This window comes from Strix uralensis, chromosome 4, assembly GCF_047716275.1.
Source record: "Strix uralensis isolate ZFMK-TIS-50842 chromosome 4, bStrUra1, whole genome shotgun sequence".
NCBI lineage: Eukaryota > Metazoa > Chordata > Aves > Strigiformes > Strigidae > Strix > Strix uralensis.
The window spans coordinates 94,997,270-95,018,934 of record NC_133975.1 but is presented as its reverse complement, the minus strand read 5'-3'; the positions used below and the strand labels follow the sequence as shown (position 1 = coordinate 95,018,934).

General features: G+C 43.0%; 1 protein-coding gene across 4 annotated transcripts in view; it reads left to right on the top strand.

Annotated features, from left to right (window-relative positions):
• Positions 1-21,665, top strand: part of SUSD6 (sushi domain containing 6) — an 86,597-nt gene that overhangs the window by 34,155 nt on the left and 30,777 nt on the right. For all 4 annotated transcript variants that reach the window (XM_074868014.1, XM_074868016.1, XM_074868017.1 and 1 more), the window contains 2 exons: positions 3,606-3,793; positions 8,214-8,243. In XM_074868014.1, coding sequence (XP_074724115.1) covers positions 3,673-3,793; positions 8,214-8,243 — 151 coding nt within the window. In that variant the 5' untranslated portion in view covers positions 3,606-3,672. The remainder of the gene's footprint in view (positions 1-3,605; positions 3,794-8,213; positions 8,244-21,665) is intronic.

The window sequence follows — 21,665 nt, the reverse complement described above, 5'->3', positions numbered from 1 at the left end:
TCGTAGCCACACACCCTCCCAGGGAATGCTATTGACTTTGTGGCCATAAAGGACAGTTTATTTTCTTACCTGTATTTAGTAGGTGTTTTTCAAAGTACACATTAAAAAGAAAGCAAGAAAACCCCTCTACTGACTGACATACTGTAGTTAACAGAAGAATCTCCTCTCCCCTCCTTACTGTATTTATGGGAACTGCTGGCTACACAAAATATTATCTTTGAAAACATCTGTTTAAACTTAATCCTCCCATAACCATTCAACCTAGGCTGTAGCATATGAAATGGGTCTGAAGTGTCCTCGTTCCCTATACTGCTGCTACTGTTGGCTTCTGCCTCATTGTTTCTGGGATCCATTAAAGAAACCGGCCTATTCCTTAATGCTGTGTGTAAATAGGGAATCACTTTGATTCATGTGAACCCATGAATTGTTAAGCTATCTCCCTGAGAGTATGTCTGACAAATGTGTGTGCTCTACAATGCACTCCAGTTAACTTCTGGAGGTGGAGGCCTGAAGAGTTGTTATGAAAGCTGCTTCCCCCTGAGCTGTAGGTATAAGGAATGTGCTAAAACAACAGTCAACTTTGAGAGAATTGAATGTCTGTCTGAATAGCTTCCGAACCACCAGCTCCCCTCTGGGAAGAAAAGATACCTTCTTATCTAGCCAGAATCTCTTTCATCTTCTAATTTTGCCAAGGAAAAGTCAAGGCTGGGAACAAGTTTTGTAACTTGGCTGAAGCCTGAGGCGGGATCATAGCAGGCGGTACCTGTGCCCATTGTCTCCTTACAATTCCGAGGGGTTTATCGATGCTATCTTTCACTAAGTGGTTTTGCTGCCTTTGTGTCTCCTTCAAATCCCACACTGAACTAAATCATCTTAGTGGGATGTTACTGTAGGCATAGCAGCAGCAATTTACAGCATCCTTGTGGGGCAGCCCTGTGCCTCTGACAGCCAGGATCCCTGATAACCTGGAACTCAAGTGGTTTGGTAGCTGAAAAGACACGGGGAAACTGTGCCTGACTTTAGAATAAAGGAGAGAAACAGTGCTGTGCTTTGGAGCAATCTATTAGTGGATCAAGAATAAGCAATAATTGATTCTCCCAGAAGATGTTCTTGGTTTAGATATCTCTAACTTAATTGTTGTTGAGAGACCAGAATTGGACTGCTGGCTTCCATGTGCAATCTTTGGGAAAGGAAGACACCTCTGGGGCAAGGCGGCTCAGCAGATTCTGTGATAAATGCATGCCCTCTTCCCTACCTCTCCTGGCTGCTGCTATGTCACCTGGCAAGCACTGTTCCAAGGGTGGGGAGGCCACCTTTAAAAGATACTTTGGCAAGACTTGCAGAGTTTGTTATAGTAATGAGGCTTCATTAAATTGGAATGGGGAGGACAGACCTGTCTTGATCTAATCAGAAGGGCCATTTGTTGAAGGTGGTGCATTGCTTTGTCAGAGCTGTAATTCAGGGTGGAGCAGTGACTTAGAAGAAAGCAGCCAGCTGTTGGCCTGGAGTATAGGCCAGATGCTGGCCTCTTCCACTTGAATATCAACTTAAAATCCATGCGGGAGATCTGATTTGAGAGGAGGGGGCAGATGTACAGACTAGCTGGCTTGGCTTTCTCCACAGAGGAGTATTTTTTTGTTCCATGGTCTTAATTGTTGCTGAAGGATTTCTAGCAGGTGAGTGACAGCATCCTTACTCCTTTTTGTATGCTTGGAATTTGGTGAACAAAGCATTGGCTCTCATCTGTGGAAGACATGAGAAATCTATAGGGTGTGCTACAGGCATAGAATAGTATAGCTTCACTTTTCTCCCTCCCCCTTCAAATGAAGCAGGAAACAAAAGGGGCAGACACAGAGTTTATTGTAGCATCAGCTCCAGACTTGCCACATGGCAGTTTAAATGTCATCTTGAAATGACATTTCAAGGCGGGGGTGTACGCAGACAAAGAATTCTTCTTTGGTAGAGACTAATTGACTTGAAAGATCCCAATTTTAAAGATAGCCCTTTTGTGAAATAAATATGAGCAAAGTAGTGACATGGAACTAAGGAAACCCTCTTTTTTCTAGGATGACTTCCAGGATTAATGACAAATCTATGTATTCCCTCCCATAATGCAGCTTCTTTTTTGCCTGAGTAATTGGAAATGTGAGTTGTGGCTGTTTGGGTCATGTGTTTCTCTGGTCAGTGCTGGCGTGTTGACTTCATCTCAGAAGTACTTAAGGATCTGAAAGTCATACTGCCTTCCCTAGCAGAAGGAACACTAACTGAGGTCTCCCATCTGTTCTCACAGGGTACAGAAGAGTATGATACCTGCCTATGCACCTCTCAGATTTCTTGGGAGTTATCCAGCAGTTTTGAATTTGTATGGGAAACTTGTCCAAAAAAAAAAAAAATCCCCCTTCAGTATGAACATCCATTTAACCAAAGAAGCTGTGGCTGAATGAGGTTTCCCTCAAAATGAAAAATATTCCTGTGATCAAGTGTAAAGAAACATTAATTCCTGAAAAAATGTTTTTCCCTGAGAGCTTTAGATGTTTGTGTAAGGAATAGCATGACAGAAGTGTTGAAATGTGTCTTGGTGTGGTTTTTTGTTTTGTTTTTTAGGAGGGGGTGTGGGTATTGGTTGGTTTGTTTGGGGTTTTTTTTACTCTCTCACTCACCCAGTTGTCTTTATCCCAGTTCTCTCCTTCCTCCTTTGTAAATCCAGTACAAACAGATTTTTAGTCCTAGCATTCTTTCATGAGCACTGGAGTTACGCATGACAATGTTACTCATCCAGGTCCAGAGTTACCATTGGAGGTCTTACAGGCTAAAACCATACTAGGTTGGTGGGATATGTATTCTGCTGGGTCTTTTTCCTTCATTAAAAATAAGGGTTCAACTTTGTGCTTTCTTGGTTTCCCTGCTGCATTTCGTGTGTTTGTGTACAAGTCTGGTTTTGCTGTGACAGTGCCTGATAGGCTATGGCTGAATCCCTCAGTCCTCAGCTATGAGCAGTGTCACATCCTGCAATTTTAATTGCTATGCTCGGTACTGTCAGAACATTATACCTGAGGTTTGCAAGCTGGTTTACATTCCTCCTCATAAGCGTGTGTTTGCCTGCCTGCCGGCTGATTGTCAGGTTTGCTTTTCCTCTCTGGGTGGCTGAAGAAGCATTTGATTTATTTACCCTAGCTGTCTAGTACAGTCTGTTGTGTCTTGGAGACCTTCTGAAAGGTGGTGAGGGTGTAGGAAGGCTGGCTCTCCTGAAGTTATTTTGAAACAAATTCTCCAGATGCTATATCCTCTGGGGTTGTCTTGAAAGGAAGAGCTAAAATTAATTGTAAGCTAAGTAGTCTTCACACCTGAAATACTAGAGGGTTAGTGAAAAGTTCTGATCTCTCTATAATGCAGCTCCTTTTAGTATTTCCTCTGTGGAAGATTGCCTTTTCTGCTCCTGTTACTTTTTGAACTGTGAATACTTGGTAAGATTCCTAAATGCTAGAACATGCAAAAAGTTGCTCTTGTTTGTTTCTGAATTTCTCCTTTTCTTCCTCTCCCCAGATGTTGTTGTAGGTGTTTGGCTCAACACTTAACTGTTTCTTTCCTTGTCTTTGTTTTTGTAGACTGAGGTGCTCCTGATCAACCAGATCTTTCAGGAATTCTTTAAAAAGAAACTTTGGTGGGTAAAAGATGTGCCATGGAATGGTAGCACCAAAGAGCAACACAGGATCGTCTCTTGCCTTGTCTAGCCATGGGTTATTTCTTCTGCTAGTTATCTTTGGTACCTTTATCTTGGAAGCACAGGCCACAGGTAAGTGAAACCTTTGCATACACTGCCGGGAGGGGGAGATGTATAAGTGTGGAGGTGGTCTTATATTTTTATGGGAAAGCTGGTGATGGTTGATGTATTTGCACACATCTTTCAGTACTCACAGGAAAAATTCTATAATTACTTGTTAAGCAGCGGGCAGTGTCTGAATTGAATTAATCTTGCACATTAGTAAACAAATTCTTGTCCTTTACCCTGTCAATTTTGATTCCCCCAGCTTTTTTCCCCTCCATTCTCATCCCTTCACTGCAGCTAGGGGTACCTGGACTGTCTCAAGAGCATGGACCACAGTCTTAGTTCAGTGAGATTCTCATGTAGACACTCTTATCTGTATGCCCTGTAGCAACTGCTCATGTGAAGTAGTTTTGGAAGCACAGACTGTCTTCAGCTCTTGCACAGCTGATGAATCTGTCAGTGTATCCTTCTGTGCTATCTTCTGACAGCTCAGCACCTGCTAACAGCACTCCTCTATTAGATCCTCTTTGCAGCTTGAGTTTTTCCCACTCCCCTTTCTAATGTCTTGATGTTTATCTGATGGACAAGTGTTGTGAATAATGTAAATAGCAGTGCAGTGGGATGATATGTAAAATGTCAGAAGAGATGAGGGGATCTGCCTTTTAGAAATGAGTAAAAGAAGAAAATATACCAGATACTCACAAGGCAGTACATGGTGTGAAGTATACTTGTTTACCCAGTATACCCTGAAATATATTTTTTCTCTCAGACCAGCCATGATGTAGTTTTTGACTGTAGAGGAGATGCCTGATCATAAGTGGCATGGAATGGAACTTAGTGTGCTCTTGAACAAAACTTTGAAGGAGGTTAGTCCCAAAAAGGCATGTAGATTTGATTTCAGCAGCTGTTGCAATGTACAGCAATGACTTGTCTTTGAAAACAAAACCTCGGTTCTTGACATAACTCTAAAAAGTCCTGTTTATTTGACATATCATGGCCCCTGAAAATGTCCCATGGCCAACACTCCTCAGCATCAGTGAAGCTCGAAGCTGCTCTATGTGATAGAGCAGAATAAATGTTAGTTGCCAGATGCACTCAAAGCTGATGTGATCCTGTATGGAAAAGTCTGCTGGTGCTGGAAACTGCTATAGGAGGACCTGATCTCCTTTTAGTATTTCTGGCTCTTCGTGTTGGAAGGGAGAGGCTGCTGAAATCAGATATCCCAGACTTGTTTGTCTTCCTGGCCTGATTTTGGCTCTGTAGGTAGTGAGGCTAGGTAGGGGGACACAAGTGAGAGACTGACAAACTGACAAGAACAGATAGTGGGAGTGGGAAAGGGACAAGGTCATCTTGGATCTGGTCTATCCTTGGTTTTTTCCAGTCTTGCTGTTACTGGTGATGTCACTGCCTCATTTCAGATGTAAGCTTGTCAGATAAGCCTCCCAGCCTGGGGCTGGAGCACACCATCCCCATCTGAAACTCCCATTACACACTGCAGCACCTTCAATTGAGTCTATAATCAGTATGCAAATGCCTTGTGCTGCACGGGGCTGCTGGATGGGCAAAGGCAGCCGCAATGCTGGCAAACCTTTTAGTATCATTTTTGAGGCATCCAGTCATATTAACAAAAGCACTAGTTAAGCATGTCAGAAGACCTGAGAGTGGTTCTGCACTGTTTTTCTTTCTGTGTTCCTTTTGCTTCAGGACCTGAAACCAGCTGTGGTAAACTGATCAAGGCAAATCATCAGCTAAATAGGATTATAATGGCTAGGCATGAACCATTTCCTGCAGGGGGAAGTGAGAAAGTGAGTGCATGTGGGGGGAAGCCCAAGATCATAGCAGAGGGCAAGACATGCAGGGGAAGGGCTTGCTGAGGAGCACTTCCACGTACAGGTTTTCTGTGGCTGGGAGGTAGCAACCCAACTCCCAGTTGCTGGGAGGGATGGGGGTGCTCTGTGATGTGTCATGGGCCCGGAGAGCTGCACCTGCAGCAGCACACCAGCCATGAGCAACATTAATGAGCAAGTCAGCCAAGGAGCGGAGAGCCAGATGGAGAAACAAAGAATACTGGCGAGGCGCTTGGAGAATCATCTTTCCCGCATCTTTGTCCCCCAACCACCCCACCATCCTCACTTTATTACTTTACATAGCAAAATCATTCAGAGCAGGTGGAGCAAAGCGATGTTAACATGAAGCAAGAGATTGTATTAAATCTCTTGGTGGTAATGCTTATCTTGAATGTGGGGCCAATGTGACATGCTCACAATTGTTACAAAAGCTGAAGAATGTTCTCATAAAAAGACAGACAAGCATGGAGACAATGGCTGGCTCAGCTCTGAGTGAGAAAGCAGAGCTTGCGATTCGTATGTTTAAAACCATATGATGTATATTGTATTGCAATAATTTTGCTGTTTAGAAATTCTGTTGCTTGAATTCCAGGAGGCTGAGATACATTCATGTTCTGGGCAGGAATGTGTTCTTTTTGCCACGTGGTTAATGCAGAATGCAGACTCATTTCCAGTCAGCAAGCATCTGGTCTCTCCTCTCGTAACAAATTGATTTTATTTATGCATGGATTTTTAAGAAAAATCTTTAGCGCTTTGTCTCAAGCAATCTATCCAAATATCCTGGAGTGCCATGAGACGAGTATGTTAAGTTGCTTAGTCACTAAGCACACTGCAGAATTCGGGGAAAACTGCTCTCTTTTCACCGGAAAATGTCCATGAATATAAAAATAACCACTGCGCATATTTTAACACAAAACAAATGCAGCATTTGGTGATGGGCAAGCAATGAAGCTATGTCAGAAGAGGAGGACTTATGGAAACCTCAGTGCTGTTCAGAAATATTTTTTGAGTTTTATCACTGTTGTGCCTTTTTTTTTCTCTGGCAAGTTCTCCAAGATTAGTTGGGGGAAATAATGAAGGAATGAGCGGGTGAGGAGACTTGGAAAGCAAGGACCTGAAATGCTGAGACTTAGTTCTTTGTCACTTCAGTTTTCTTTTAGGGTTCATCTAGAATGTAGCTAAGAGCCGGGGTGCTTAGTAGATAGAGATGGGGAACTTTTGAAGTGTTGGAGAGGAGCAATAACAACCATTTTGTCTGCTTTTCTACACTTAATGCTTCTCCATTCTTTCTTTCTTGATGTGATTTGTGGCCTTGTGTTTATATCTCACTCACAATGGTCCTCCTGTCTGGCCAGGTTATTTTTGGAAGGATGACAGTGGATCAGAATGAGTTGTTCATTAAATTTTAACATGTAGTCTCTAAAATACTGTGAAAGCTTCCTATTGTTTGTGTTCTAAATGGTGTAACCTCTCTTGGATTCATAATCAGCTCTGTCAGAAACCTATCAAAACAGATTAGGCATTTCATTATTAATACCATCACCTGGTCCTGGGAAATGCAAGCAAAGGTGTTGGTAAAAGTATTAAACATCCCGAATTAAGTAAATATCAATACCCATAAAGGAGAGAGTTTAAATATTAACCTTTAAAAATTAGTAATAATGCAGGCTTGGTGAATCTAAGTCCATTTAGATTTAGATGCAGCCTAATTTTTGTTGACTGATAACGTGTGAAATGCTACAAAGCTAGCTCTTTAATTTTTAGGATTGCCATTAAAGTGATAAATTGAGCTTGAATAAACTGAAACGACTTCATTCCTGTGTATTGTCTCTGACGCAAATGCAGCCAATCTGCTGCTTGCTGGTCTAAGGTCTTTTCAGTGCCAAGGTTATTCTGCACAGAAGCTCTTGGATACCACTGGTATTTGTTTGCATTGCATAGAAGAGCTTGTTAGAGCGCACTCCAGTCACTGAGCAGATTCAGACTTGTTCCTATTCTTTGGAAATCTGTGCAAAGCAGAGGTTTCCTTTGTCTCTGATTATGCAGCTGAAAGGAGGGAGTTTATGCAGCTAGGGATGAATTCAATGGTCACGAAAACAAGGACACTGTAACATTGGATGGCCAGACAGAAGTGTGGGAAGATGTCCTCCATGAACAGAGGATCTTGATTCTAACCTGCATGTTTCGTGTCACTGTGGGTTTGGAGAAATTGCAGGGTCAGCCGAAAGAAGTTCGTAGTTCTCCATGGAAAGAAGGGGGAGCAGTTTCAGGTGCAATTCGTCTTTCCAATCCCTTTGGAGAGCTTAGTAAGAGCAGAGTGGTATGAAAGAGCATGGTGAGGAGCCGCAGAATAATGACTAAGCCGCAAAACTGGCTAGGAAGCAGATATAGATGGGCCCAGACTTAAGGCTATTCAGATAATAGTATTCACGCTGTTACTACGCTGATCCAGACAGTGCTATTTAAGCAACTGTCTTAAAGGGAGTAATAGGGTCTCAAGAAGCCACACAACTTGTTTAATTTTAACCATTTCTAATGATTGAAGAATGAATTAAAGCAAGTGTAATAGTAATCCTGAATTTTCCTTTTGTTTGTCCTAGGTTGGCTCAGCAAATCCAAAGGACCGGCATGTGAGTAGACTTTAATTCTATACTATGAGAAATGAGTGTGATGTTTTACTGGTTAATGTAAGTGGCTATGAGCTAGGATTCCCGTTATACTTTTGTTGTGTTGGATAGGCTGAGATCCATCTCTATGCCCCATTTCCATTTTTGTCCCTTGTATTTCGGAAAGATGACTGCTCTCAGTTTGAGAGAGGGAGATCCATTTCTTATGTTTCACTATGTTTGAAGGGATCCCTATGCCTTCTAGAGCATTTAACTTCAAATGGCTCAAGAAAAACAAATAGAGTAAATAATTCATTAAAACACAGAGAAAGATGCTGTTTGTGAGAATGTCGAGAGGCTGCCAGAGACGATTCAGAAAACAGGGAGGGCAAAAAACTTTTTGTTTCTTTTAATCGAGAAAGGTGAACATCTCATCACAGAGCATGACTCTGAATATATTCCATTGAATACTCCTGCTTTTCATTTCCTGTGCTCAGAAAAAGTCTTAAAATCTTTCTTGTGTGCATGTTATGGATGTATATAACTTTGGGAGGAACTGGGAAGCATATTTGTCTTCTGTATCTGTTCTAAATATATGAAATTTTGTGCAAATATTTGTTGAAACCTGAAATTTAAGCTGTTTAGTCTGAACTTTCCCCTCTTCTCAAAAAAACAAAAAAAAGAGAAATACAGGAACAGAGTCTGAGGGGAATGGATTCATAATGAAGTATTTAAAGGTGTGGGAGGGGAATTTTACCACCTACCAAATTTTGGTCTTCAGAGAGTGGGAGGTGGGAGAAGAGCTGATGGAATCCTCGCAAGACTGGTATCTCACACACCCAGTATTCTTTTCTTTCAATTCTTAGCAGTGGTTGCTAGCAGGAAAATAAGCTGCTTTCGGAAATAACTCAAGTTGTTTGGTCCAGCTCAGCTTCTTGGGCTAGAATGAGATTGGAAACTGGTAGGAGCTTCATTGTAGAGGGGAGCAGGAGGAGTGCTGAATGGCATGGTTTGTTCTTCAGGAGAAAGTATTTGCGAACTTCAGTCCAGGTTCTGACTCATCACCATCCTGGTGTCCCTTGATGATTGCTGCCTGCTAGGTTGAAGATACAGACTTGTCTGTCATTTTACGCAGCTTCCTTCTATCACTGAGTCTTTCCTCTTAATCTACTTGAGCCAATCATTTGGGCAGAGTTTGGGTTTGTTCCTACTCTCATGGGAAAAGTCCTGACAGTGGGACAGAAGCAAGCTTGCTTGCTGTCACCTTGTGTCACTTGACAGTTGCTTTGCTGCTTCTGTCCCTTTTGGTTACTGCTGCAGTTGAGGCATTATGTTTTTTAGGATATGTTGAACATTTTTCATCTGTGCAACCCACGTCTGCCACTGCTTCTCCAGACCTATGTTTAACTGTAGCAGCACAAGCAGTTATCACCTCCTGTTTATACTGCCAGCTATTACTGACTGCAGTGGGGATGGCAGAACAAGAAGTAAATCTGCTCTGGAACTGTGGCAAACTTCAGCCTGGGCTGTTACTGCAAATACTGCTGAAATAGCTGGTGTGTGGTATGTAAAGCTGTGCAGTAGATATGTCCTCAGTGTGCTTACATGGGTGATAAGGGGGAAACAAATGGTAGGGCCCTTGAGTAGCTGTAGACTGTCAGCTTTTGTGGCTGAATTTGTCAATGTCCTGTGTTAAATCCAGCAATCTGTCTAGATGAGGATTGCTAAAACACTGCTGGTAACAAGCTGCTGATAGTCGAAGAGTGAAGTTAGGGTGCTGAAGGCACTTGAACAGCAAGCTCAAAAATGCTTGTACCTTCCTGAGAATAATTGGAACCCAGTGACAGGATTATGGCATTGTCTCAAAAGGTTGTACCTGCTTATCTGTGTGCACCGATCTGCATCTAAAAAACATTTTTCTTTTAATGAACTGAAACCTCTGGGGAGTGTTCATCTTCCTCTGCCAGCAGGAATTCCCCGGAGGCTCTGCTGCTGCAGTGTTGTACTGGAGTTGGAGGACTGGCGAATTGCTTGCTTCCAGATGTTGAAGGGATTTGAAGTAACCCCTTAGGTATGGGGCTGCTTAGATGAGTTGTAGGATGTGCTAGGTGGATTGGACTAGAGGGGGCTTGTTGCTAAACTGTTGAAGAATAAAACAAGCTTTTTGGCCCAGCCTAGTACAGTGAGCCTTTTATTATGAAAGGGGGAGCGGAACTTTTGGAGTTCCTGTGCTGAGAAGACTGTCTAATTGCGAAAGGTTGTGGGGATGCTGTCTCACTGCTTGTGTACCCTGGCCTGGATGGTGCTGGACAGAGATGCCTCCTGTGTTCCCTCTCTATAGAGCCAATGCCATGAATGCGAGGATAAGTGCATTTATCTGCTTGGTGTGATAAAAAGCATTTCAGGTGAAGTAGAAGCCAAAGAATTGAACAGTAAGGTAACAGAAGAGCATCTTTAAATCCTGCGGTCTTAGCATTTTATGTCTAACCAGTTGCCTTAATTCAGTGAGTAAAATCTCACTTGTTCAAGAGCAGAAAGAAACATTGCTGCTGCTTTTGAGATACATCTTTTACTTTGTCAGTAAAGGGAGAAGCGTGTCTGGTTTGGAAAATGTTGCCTTGCTGTAGAGTGAGATAAGCACCTCTGGTGGATGTTATCTTTGAGTTTTCAACCCACAGACAGGGAAGAAACATGGTAGGCCTGACACATGCAGTCATAACTAGAAAGCCAGAGGCTGCTGCTTTTCTGTCTTGAAGGAGCACTTTCTGTGTCCTGAGAAAAAGACCAACGTGGTGTATAGCAAGTTTTGTGTCAGTCATACCCCTAGGCACCCATAAAACTCTCCATCAGAAAGAGAATAAAACTGTTTTGTGATCTTACCAATCTTGTTGTTGAGGCAACTTTGCATGTTCTTCTGCTTCTTTTTCAGCAGAGATGTCGGCTGCTGAGAGAGACAACAGATGAAATTTTTCTGATTTAGGTAAAACTAGAATATTTTGAAGGAAACAGAGCTATCTGGAGACCCTTCAGGCGTATAGAGAAGGATGAGAAGCAAATGGAGATCTGTAGAAAGGTGGTAGAATAGATTGAAGGTGAACAAGGATCAGGGGAGAGGTAAGATTCAAGGAAGGAGAGGAGTGGGACAGAGGAGTGCAGCAAAACAGGAAGGTGAAGGTTTCCACAGGTGGAGTTGTGAAAAATATCCTGGTGGTTTAAAAAGCCAATTAGTGGCTTGGTGGTTAGGTAGTGTAAATCCTGAAAGAAGGTAGTGTTTTAGTTATGCAAGCAGATTAGAATGGTTGAGAATAGTATGGCATCGGGAGGGAGGACTCTAGTACAAATATATATGTATATGTGTGTTTATTTTTTAATGGTTAGGTAAGAGTGTCGTAATGCAGGAGGATGCAGGATATACCTTTACAACATCAGGCTTTTGAGACACTGACAGAGTTTAATAACTTGAGGGTTACAAAGTGTGTGTGCCCTCCGGGGACTGAAGCCTCAAGGCAGGAGCAGAGCAGGGTGAAGATGCCAGTTACTGGAGCGCTGGGTGTGCCTGCCTACAAGTGCTCTAACATCATGGCTGGGGATCCGGTGGAGAAGAGAACCTGCAAAAGACTGTATAGCAGTGGTGTGTAAAACAAGACATAGGGAGGAATTTCAAGTGGAAGTTGCTGCCGTGTTTAGATAAATATCTGTGACTTTCTCAGAAAGTTCTGCTTTTCTTAGTTTTTGTTCAGTTTTATAGTTAAAAGCTGCTTTGCTTTTCTCCCCCATCCTGCGTTTGTGTGGCCGCTACACCCACTGTAGAGGAACCCTTCCTGTCAGCAAGATAAACCTGTTAAAGCTGCTAGACCCTGGATCCTTGTCAACACCAAGGTATCACTGCTGATGGTGATGCTTTCCCTGTGGGATCTGTGTGTCACCGTATGTGTGAAATGAAGCTATATCAGAGTGGGCTAGTGACTTCTGGTGCTGCCTCTGTTCTGGATCACCAGCATCCTGCAGGAGACTTACCTGATGCTACAGAGGCCTTTAGGAATGTGCCTCTGGTGTGCCATACAAAACCCACAGCTGTTGATTTATCCCTGGCTGGGAGGGAGAAGTGTGGGTTTTTTTACAGCTAACTTTTGAAACTCAGAGTCCTGGGGGTGCGGCTGCCATGTAACCAGTCTCCAGGTGTTCAAGTTTTAGGCCTGCCGATGTGCTTCTTGAAAAGGACCGGTACTGTCAGAGTTGTGCTCTGACTACTGACAGCGTTATGCTTCAGCACATCTTTACTTCTCTGTAGCACAGGCAAAGGACCATAACTGTAATGCTCTGTATTATCCTAAAGCTAGTAGTTCTTCCATTCTGTCACTGTTTTTGCTTTCCCTAGCAAAAGTAACCTTTGAATGCTCATGGAGAACAACATTCAGGTTTCATTGTAAACACTTACTTGGGTGTAATTGACTTAAATTATAAGATACTAGGAAAAGATAAAGGCTTTATCATTTCAGTGTTTAGGTTCAACTGTCACTTTTTTCTCAACTGGAAATGACTCATTTTTGATATGTAAACTGAAAAATCTGAACATAGTCACAAGCTGTGATGAGTTTTCCTTAGAGTGCAAGTCTTAGTAAAATCTGTGAAAATGGCAAGCTTGTTTTTCCAGTTGTATTCTTTCAGTCCTCCACTTCTTTGTCTTTCCTAACAAGCTAGTCTTGTTGCAAATGTTAGCGTCAGAAGCACAAAGCAGAAATTAGTCTTGCCATGACATAGAAATGTGACATCCTTGAGCTACCATAATTTTAACCTTCAGGCCTTCCCATTTTGAATCTTTTATTTGCATTTACTTCTCAAATACTTAAATCTTATTTTTAAGTTCACAGTTCGTGCTTTGGTGGCTGTTTCCTCCATGGCATTTAGTAAGCTGGACTCTACTTCTGGAATAGTTGAGGGAGATGTACAGTGCTGGGAGAGCTGAGCTCTCTCCACTGATGCAGGATCCTTGTTCAATTTTGTGTCACTGAAGCAGTAGTGAAATAGTCTGCAAGTTTAATCTGAGGCAGATCACAGAGTGGCAGTGAGGCACGTTAGCCCACTTTTCAGAGCACTTTTTTGTTTGGGGTGTTGTTTTGGGTTTTTTCCCCTTTTATTTTTCCGGTCAGTGTTGCCCTGGTCATGTTTGGTCCCACTTTAACCAGCGCTTTCCAGTCACGAGCTGATCCCATGTTAGAGCAGAGTCCTTAGATGGGCAGTGGTATGACTGCGTGGGGGAAAGGGGACATTGCAGCCTGTCATCCGGTACACAGGTAGGGCTGATTTTGGCATCCTTGATTCTTGCTGTCAGTAAAACTAAGAGAGACTTGTGGAAGCTGCTAATTAGGGGTGTTGTGAGGAGATTAATTCTGACTACAGGGTGAGCAAAGACTTAACTATTTTACTGCATACCTCTGGCCACCTGCCACTTGTCTAAGGCAGGTCAGGAGTATTTCACACTTGGCTGCATCGGGTGCCGTGGAGAGATTTGAGAGGTTGAAAATGAATGTCTGTTCTGCATCCTCTGCCATCAGGGAATTATCTATCACTAAGTCTGTTTCCATCCGCTGAACTCTTAACTTAATTAGTTGCTTTAAATGGAGGAAATTTTTGTCCTCACATTGGTTGGTTAGTAGCACTAAGGGAGGATGCCTGCAGAACCGAAGCTTTTGTGTTTTTTCACTTAAAAATGATTTGGGTTTGGTGGCAGCATTTCAAAGCTGCTTGCCACTGCGCACCCTGCACAAACAAAACCAAACGTCTCCCTTTCCAGAGTGGTCTGTCACCTTTCTTCTTTCTGTGGCCATAGAGTCTGACAACCTCATTAAATGCAGACTTCTCTATAGGTAGGAGGCCAAACACCTAAGCAGCAGTGAGATGAGTGAACTTTCAAGGTGAAATAGTTCTTGTTTCTTTTCCAGTAGAAGGATTTGGGGCTCTCATTTCTGTGGTGGTAGAGTAGCTTCACCCACTATCACAGTGAAGTGGGAATCGCTGTAAATGCAGCAGTGTTTGTGAATGGCAAATGTAGTTTCAGTCTGTAGCTTGCTTTTCCAGTTAACCTGTATTTCACCTGGTGTAAAACTTAGCCCAATTTACTTCTCAGCCGCTGTGGTGGTGGTCTCCCTTTTTCCCTGTAGTGGGAGGCTCTCTGGGAGATGGTAGGAAATGGTAGGTTGTAGGAAACCCTTTTTTTGGTGGCAAATCCTGTAGTATTTAAAACACAATCATTACTTGAAGTTGGTTGTCCCTGGTGATTTCCTGACTGGTATCAGAGACAATGAAAACTGAATACTAAATTAAAAACAAGACTAGGAAGCCCTCTGGTAACCATCTGTCAGTTGTTACATATCACATGGTGGCAGGATGAAACTTGTAGTGCCTGGTCTGGTCTCCTATCTCCCCACAGCAACTAGTTCCAGTTGCTTTTGCAAGGAAGTTGACTGCTCTCTGTCCCTTTGGAGTAGCTTTCTCCATGGGAGGGATTCCTCCCGGAGGCTGAACTGGTTCCTAGGGTTGTGAGGATAGATGTATTTATGTTGATTAGTTTCTTTGAGCTGCGCTCTCCTATACCAGTATCTGTTGTGCCCAGCTTAATGACCAGCTGTAATGATTTTTGCTGTCATGCAATTGTTTAGCTGAAGCAAGAGAACAGTTGGAGACCTTTTGCTTTGCCTTTTTTCAAGTCTTCCCTGAGCCCATCTTTGTCCTCACGTGTGTTTGGAGGACACAAGGCCACGGCGTACGGCTGCTGCGCCCCGGGCCCCCGCCCCGCACGCATGAATTCATCAGCTTGATCTTTCCACCCCTGCTCCTCGGGAGGGTCGGATGGCAGCTGCAGCTCCTGTCAAGCATGATGCCGGGCAGGGAGCTTTGGGGAGGAGAGTTACAAAAGGCCCAGATTAAATCATCTGTGTAAGGGCACAGCAGAGACTCTGTCACCCAGGCCCCACCGCTTGTCTTCTGGTGCTATGGTTGTAATGACATTAGCATTTCAAAAAGAGGATTACCACAGCCCCCACGTTCTGAGCGGAGGGTATTTTGACTGTTACTTGGAAAGCTGCTTTCTGGCTATCTCTGTTTTTTTTTTCCCTGCCTGTGGATCCTGAAGAGTTGGTGAAGGTGGCCACATTATGTTAAAAGCGAGTTGTTGCTGTTGTGAGGAAGCTGGTTGTTTATTGGCCTAAATGTGGGCTGATAGATGTGAAGTTGTCACTGATAGCATTCATTCTTGCTGATTTGGAGTGACTGAGAATTTCATAGAAAATTTAAGTTAAAGGGTCTGTGTTAGAATCACAGCTGTATGCTTGAAGTCATGCTTACAGGAAGAAGTTAAGGTAATTATGTTAGTTTGTCTTGTGTATTTCAACCAAAGGAAATGGGCAGCACACAAATCCTATTCATTGTCTGCCTTCCACACCTCTTGTGGTACCAGAAAACACTTCCTGTGCCCAGGAACAGGATTTCAGGGCGGTTCCTTGGGAAAATGATTGTATTTTTATAAGGTCTTGTTTAAAACCAAGAATTCCTCTAGTGACACTTAACTCCTGACTCTTGCAACTCTGTTGTGCTACCTTCACCTTGGATCAATATTGAATTGATCTTTGTTTTTCACTAAGTTTGCTTTCCCTTTCTAGTGTTGCTTGCTCTGGGAACTTGGGTTAAGACCCTACCTGTACTGGGCTCTAGTGGAAAATCCCTGTGGTTGCTATCTCCTCTCCAGTTCCATTAGCTGTAGAAATGATGGGTCAGGCCAGGAAGGTTGGTCATCTGGCCCCTGGGGCAAGATGGGAATTGTCTTGTTTGCCTACCAGAGAGAGTCAAGAGTACTTTGTGCAATCTCTTCAACCATGTATGGGCCCTAAAATTCATAGCTGATCCTCAGTGTCCAAAATAGGAGCCCCTATTGTCTAAAATAGGAGCCCCTGTGTGAGCATGATTGGAAGGCATGTATCAGAAAAAGCTGGTGGTTGCCTGGAGCCTTGTCCAGAGCAGTTTTGCTAGTGCTGTGTGTATTGAACTGTTGAATAAGAAGGGAAAGGTGTGTTTTGAAGAGATGTTATTTATATGTGTAGGTTGAAGTGTTCACAGGCGTGTGTCCGTAAGGACTTCTCTTGCGTGTTCATGTAGGGCATAGTTCACCAAGTGGTTTTGCAAAGCGGTGCTGGCTGGAGTCACAGCTGTCCCTTGCCGTGGGCGCTGCTGGGAGCCACCACGAGCCGGGCTGCCTGCGGTGAGTCACGTCTCCTGCACGGGGACAAACAGATGGAGGCTGGCCGGAAGAACTGTGTAGCTCTTCCTGGGAGAGATGGCAGGCCTGGGCCGTAGATAAGTTGTCCCGCACCGCATCAGGGAGGACCAGAGTAGTTTCCTCTGTAAACACCGTGCAGGGTACTTGGTGTGCTGAGGAAGGGAGGCATTTAACTTCTCTGTGTGAAAACAGGAACTGTGGAAGGCCTTCCAAGAACCTGGTGGCTTCTGACAAGGTGTGTGCACTTATTCAGCATATTCCTAACTACCAATCTCCAGGCCTGTTTAATCTCCTTATCTCTATAGAGCACACATCTGTCTATAAACTTCAACAAGGATGGAGTGAGTGTCTCGAACATAAGATGCTCAAATGAACCTGCACTGAGCGAAGAGGGAGCTTTTGGGTACCCTGTGCTTCAAATGAGCTGGAAAAACAGGGTGGCAGAGTCACAAGTCGCTATGGTTGCTCTGTCTTGTCGTCTTTTTTCTGTTTCTGCAAAAGCACCAGCAGACACAGCTATGCAAATCTGCCAGCTGTCTCCTTGGGAAGTTAGTCACTGAGTCACTGTGCAACCACCTCTAGTTGCACAGGCTTTTGAATTTGCAGTTAAACTTAGCTACTGTGTATCTTTGCGTGGCTGAGTTTGGGGTGTTTGAGTTTCTGCATCCTCTTCTCGAAACACCTTTTTTGGTAGTGATGGTAGAAATGAAATATTCAATATTATGGTGGAAGCAGGCTGGAGAAAAAGTAAAACTGTAAATATGAATGCTGTGAACTAAAAACCTAGGAACTTAAAGAATGCAGGAAACAACAACAGCCTGATTTCTGAGGGGCTGGTCAAATTTGGGGTTTACACGGTGGAGCTCTGTCATTCTTTACAATTTCAGGGCAATTACTGTTTTAAGGCTTGCAAGAGAAAGATAAGGACAGCAAAAATAAAATGTGTAAGTGCTGGTCATAATATTTAGTGGGCTAAGAGCATTTATAATTATTATAGAGTAAGAGGAGGGGAAAAAGCATGAAGAAGAAAGTATTTCCCTTGTTCCCTGTTTGGATTAATGAATTTAATTACTTAGAAATAGCTAGTAGCAAACTTGTGAGTTTTTTCAAATGTACTTTTAACAAGACTGCAAATTTTAAAGAAGGAGGAGGCAATTCAGTAAAAATAATTGAAGATGTGAATAAGAATTTAACTGCCATATTCCCCGTTGCAAGATCTTTGTGTCTGTAGATGTTAAGAGAACTGAATTAATATGGCTCTGATGTACTGGGAGAGGAGAAACCAGGGCAAGAAGACGCAATTCTAAGTGCAGGGAAGCAAGTGAGATACTGGCTTTCAAGTAGATCCTTATAATAAAGTTGTTCTTTCTTTTGTTCCTGTCAGCATAAAATAGAGCCAAATATGGAAAGGAAATGGCTGAACAGAATAATGGGATTTTGTGTAACAAGCAGCAAGAGTGCATGAGGTGGGAGAAGGGAGATGGGGCAGAATGCCAGAAAAGGATCTTTGTATAATAAAGCTTGTGTCAGAAATTTCTCCCTTCTTGATGTTATAGTTTAGTTTCCACTAAGTTGTTTGCTCTTTTGTCTTCTTAAACTGGTCCTTATAAAGTGATTTGACAGCTAAGCAACTAAATAGCAAAGAAAAATAGCATTGCATCTTCTTTAAATTAGGGAAGGTATCTGGTGGGATGGCTCTGCTGTCAGATGCATTTACCATCAAATGAAATTTTCCAAAGTGCTTGTGTCCCACTGGTAATCAGTTGGGAGAGGATGTCTCAAGTCATGCAAGCACTGCTGAAAATTTTGCCCAGTGTGTTTAACAATCTGAAAGAGAAATTTAGTATCCTGCTGCTTAAATTTGCAGGCAATACAGTACTGAAGGAGAGCTGCAAAATTCCCATCATGATGGAGTAACATGAGATTACTCCTAGTAACAGAGCAACTTAGTAACGTTGGGAAATCCATGAAGAGAGGCTGAAGCTAGCTTTCTCCAAAGGGTACTTGACTAGTAAGGAGATTGAGGCAGTGTTTGGAAGAAGGCATGAACCCATTGCCTTAAACAATTTGCAGTGGTGGCAGCCCATTCTGAGTTGTTTCAGGAAGGCAGGGTAGAGCCATATGCCTGTTCATTTCCTCTTGGTGTGGGTATGTACCCCCAGACAATACTAATTATCTGTACTAAAATTCTACCAGCAGTACAAGAGAGCTTCATATTTCCAGGTTATCCAATTCTGTGGTGAGAACAGACACATTGCCAGAGCTGACTGGGCCCTGAATACTGTTGGAGGGAAGCTTAATTCTCTAGCTGCAATTCTACCTGGAAAGATGCTTCTGTTTGCCTAGTAGCAACAGGCTCTTCTATTATCTTCAGCATTAGCATGAGCCCCAGTGTGAGGGCTACCCCAGGGCATGACTTATTCAGCATACTATTTTCTAATAAAGCAGTTTTATGCAGCAATGGTGAAGCAGTTTCTTGTGGTTTTCTTAGTGATCCTTTTTGTCAAGTTATCAAGAGGAGTATTTGAAAGCAACATGCCATGTTTTAGTCAGTCTCATCAGGTGTTCAACCATGGAACAAGCATGTCCCCTGACTGGAGCCAATACAGATGCTGTAGGACAAAACTAGCTGTTCATTCTTGTTCTAGGAGCATCTCTTGCTAAACCATCCTTTCTGTTCCTGTGGGTTACTGCAGCCCTGGAGATCTCCTTGACTACAACATAGTTCTGTCTGTGCAGGTATTTTGCACTTTAGCCAAGAACTCAATTCAGTCTAGTAGTCTGTGGTTGCTCAAGAGGATTTCCACGTTGCATTCCCATTGCTGTGAACCTCGTTTTTGAATGTTTTTAACCACTTTTACTGAGGAGTACCAAGTTCTAGTTTTGTACCTGCAGTCGCATGACCTGTCAGAATGGAGCATTACAGAAAAATGACTTTTCTGGGAGTTTTTTGCAGAGTCTAGACTGGAAATCTGTTGCCAGTAAATGTGCTAGACTGGGATTAGGATTTTCTACGCAGTGGTCTTCAGAACACATAATAATAGTCCGTGTAGTTCTGCCTGCCACGTGATGACAGCTTCTTACTTTCAAACTGCTATAATTGTGTTAAAATGGAGCTTTAAATGTGTTTTTGCTTTCCAGTGTGAGCACTTTCTGTAATTGGCAGAGGTATGTGCCCCTGAATAAGAAAGTATATGATCACAAACCACCTCTGTTGTGGAGGAATGCTCTTGTTGGAGTGTGTTCTACACACTGGGGTGATTTGCATTGCTGATGAGGAGTTTAAGAGGAGCAGGAAAGGATAACTTCGAAAAGCACAACAGGGGACAAAAGTACAGTGCTTCAGAAAGCACGGAGAAAAACACAGGTGCAGTTGGGTAGCTCACTCTTCTCTGTGATGTTACTGCAGAAGGGATGCTAAGGCCTGGCAGTGTGGCTGTTGCAGAGTAGTGTGGGATTAGTGTTCTTCCAGAGCAGTGGAAGAGATGTTGTGACTTGGTTTCTGTTTACGCTGTGAGCTAAAGAGTAAATGTCAAGTGTCTGTCTCTTCCACCCTGAGAATGAGTGACGGTGACAGCTTTGATGTGCAATAACTAGGTTGCTGTGATTTGCGTTCATGGCTTTAAGTTCTGATGCTTGTGGGGGCAGGGCTATGAAAGTAGATCATGGCATTTAAGACAGACACCTCCACCCACCTTATTAATGAAGCCATGCTGACTGGGAAGAAAAATGGGGAGAAAATGTCCAGTGTCATAATCCAGGTGACTTTTCCCAGTGCTTGGGAGGCCTTTGTTGTCCTTGCCCTCAGGCAAGATACCAAGAAAAAGAGAATGGAGAAGAGCAGTGGGTCTGTTTTTTGAGGAACACCCTAGTTTTCCAGACATTAAATTCTGTTTCTACTTATTGGGAAGTCACCTTTATTTCTGGTGGGAATTGACACAGTATGACGCTGTTTAGCCTTTTGCACAATTGTAGCATCAGTTTAAGAACTGAGAACCCATTTTAAGGTTTGTCACTGGGTAACACTTTGGGAGAATTAAAATCTGTTTCTTGGCAGTGCTAGGTCTCAAACATGTGTCTTAGTAACTTTGAAATCCCTGGGTACTTGGTAAAAAGATTTAATCCAGAGGTTTGGGAAAAGGGCTTTTTGTACTTGTGATCCTAACATAACATCCTCTTGTGAGGTTTTAGAAGGCTCTTGCATGCATGCACAGAGGGAATGTGGTGTTAGCTGGAGGATGTGGTCAAACTCCAGTTGAGTGCTGTGACCAGTGAGCAGTGATTTGGGAGGAGGGGACACAGAGGAACTCTCAGTTTAGATTGGGTTGTTCAGTATTTCATTAATATACTGATGAAAGATACAAATTATTATGAAGAAGTCCAGTTGGGAAGTAAATACTTTCAATGCTTCTCCCTTCTTTCCCAAACTTGAACTACTTTCCACTGAGGCTGAGCTGTCCCCTAGGAGTACTGTCCTCTACTCTCCATGTCAGCTGCCAGAATATAGCTGTTTTTATGAGTGGCATCCTAGATCCTAAGTGTGCCTAAAGTAGCCTTTTCTAAAAAGTGAATAGAAAAGGCAGGGGTGGACAAGGGGCAGAATAAAGGATGGCACTGCAGGCTGTCTAACATAATCAGCACTGTGAAATTGAATGCAACAGCCTTTGGACAGTCTTTGACTGTAATTATGTTGGCAACAGGAAGAAAGTTCTGACAGTGTCAGTGCTTGATGGGATGTATTTGTGAGAGGGAGTAACTCCTGTGTGCTGATCAAATTGTATGGGGGTGGAGGAGATTGGAAGAAAGGAGAAATACCAGAAGTTTGAAAGAAGGGGCTGTGGAATCTGTGGGATCATTATGCTGCCTGCTAAACGTTCTCTGCAGTGCCTGTTGCCTTACTACTGAGACAGTGGGTTTTCTGTTATTTCCTTCCCCTAAAAGACTTCAAATCCCATTTTCCCCAATCACATGGAGGAGATGGGGAAACAAATGAACAAGACCGGGAAAGTTCTGGGTAAAGGAGATGCTGTTTCTTTCTTTAGTATCAAAATGACTTTGCAATATTTGCCGTTTGATCTGTAGGCTTCCTCGATGGTGTATGTTCAAGACACCATGAGTTCCTAGCAAACTTGACCCAAGTTTTGGGTTTGGAGCTCTCCAGTTTCTGTTTACAT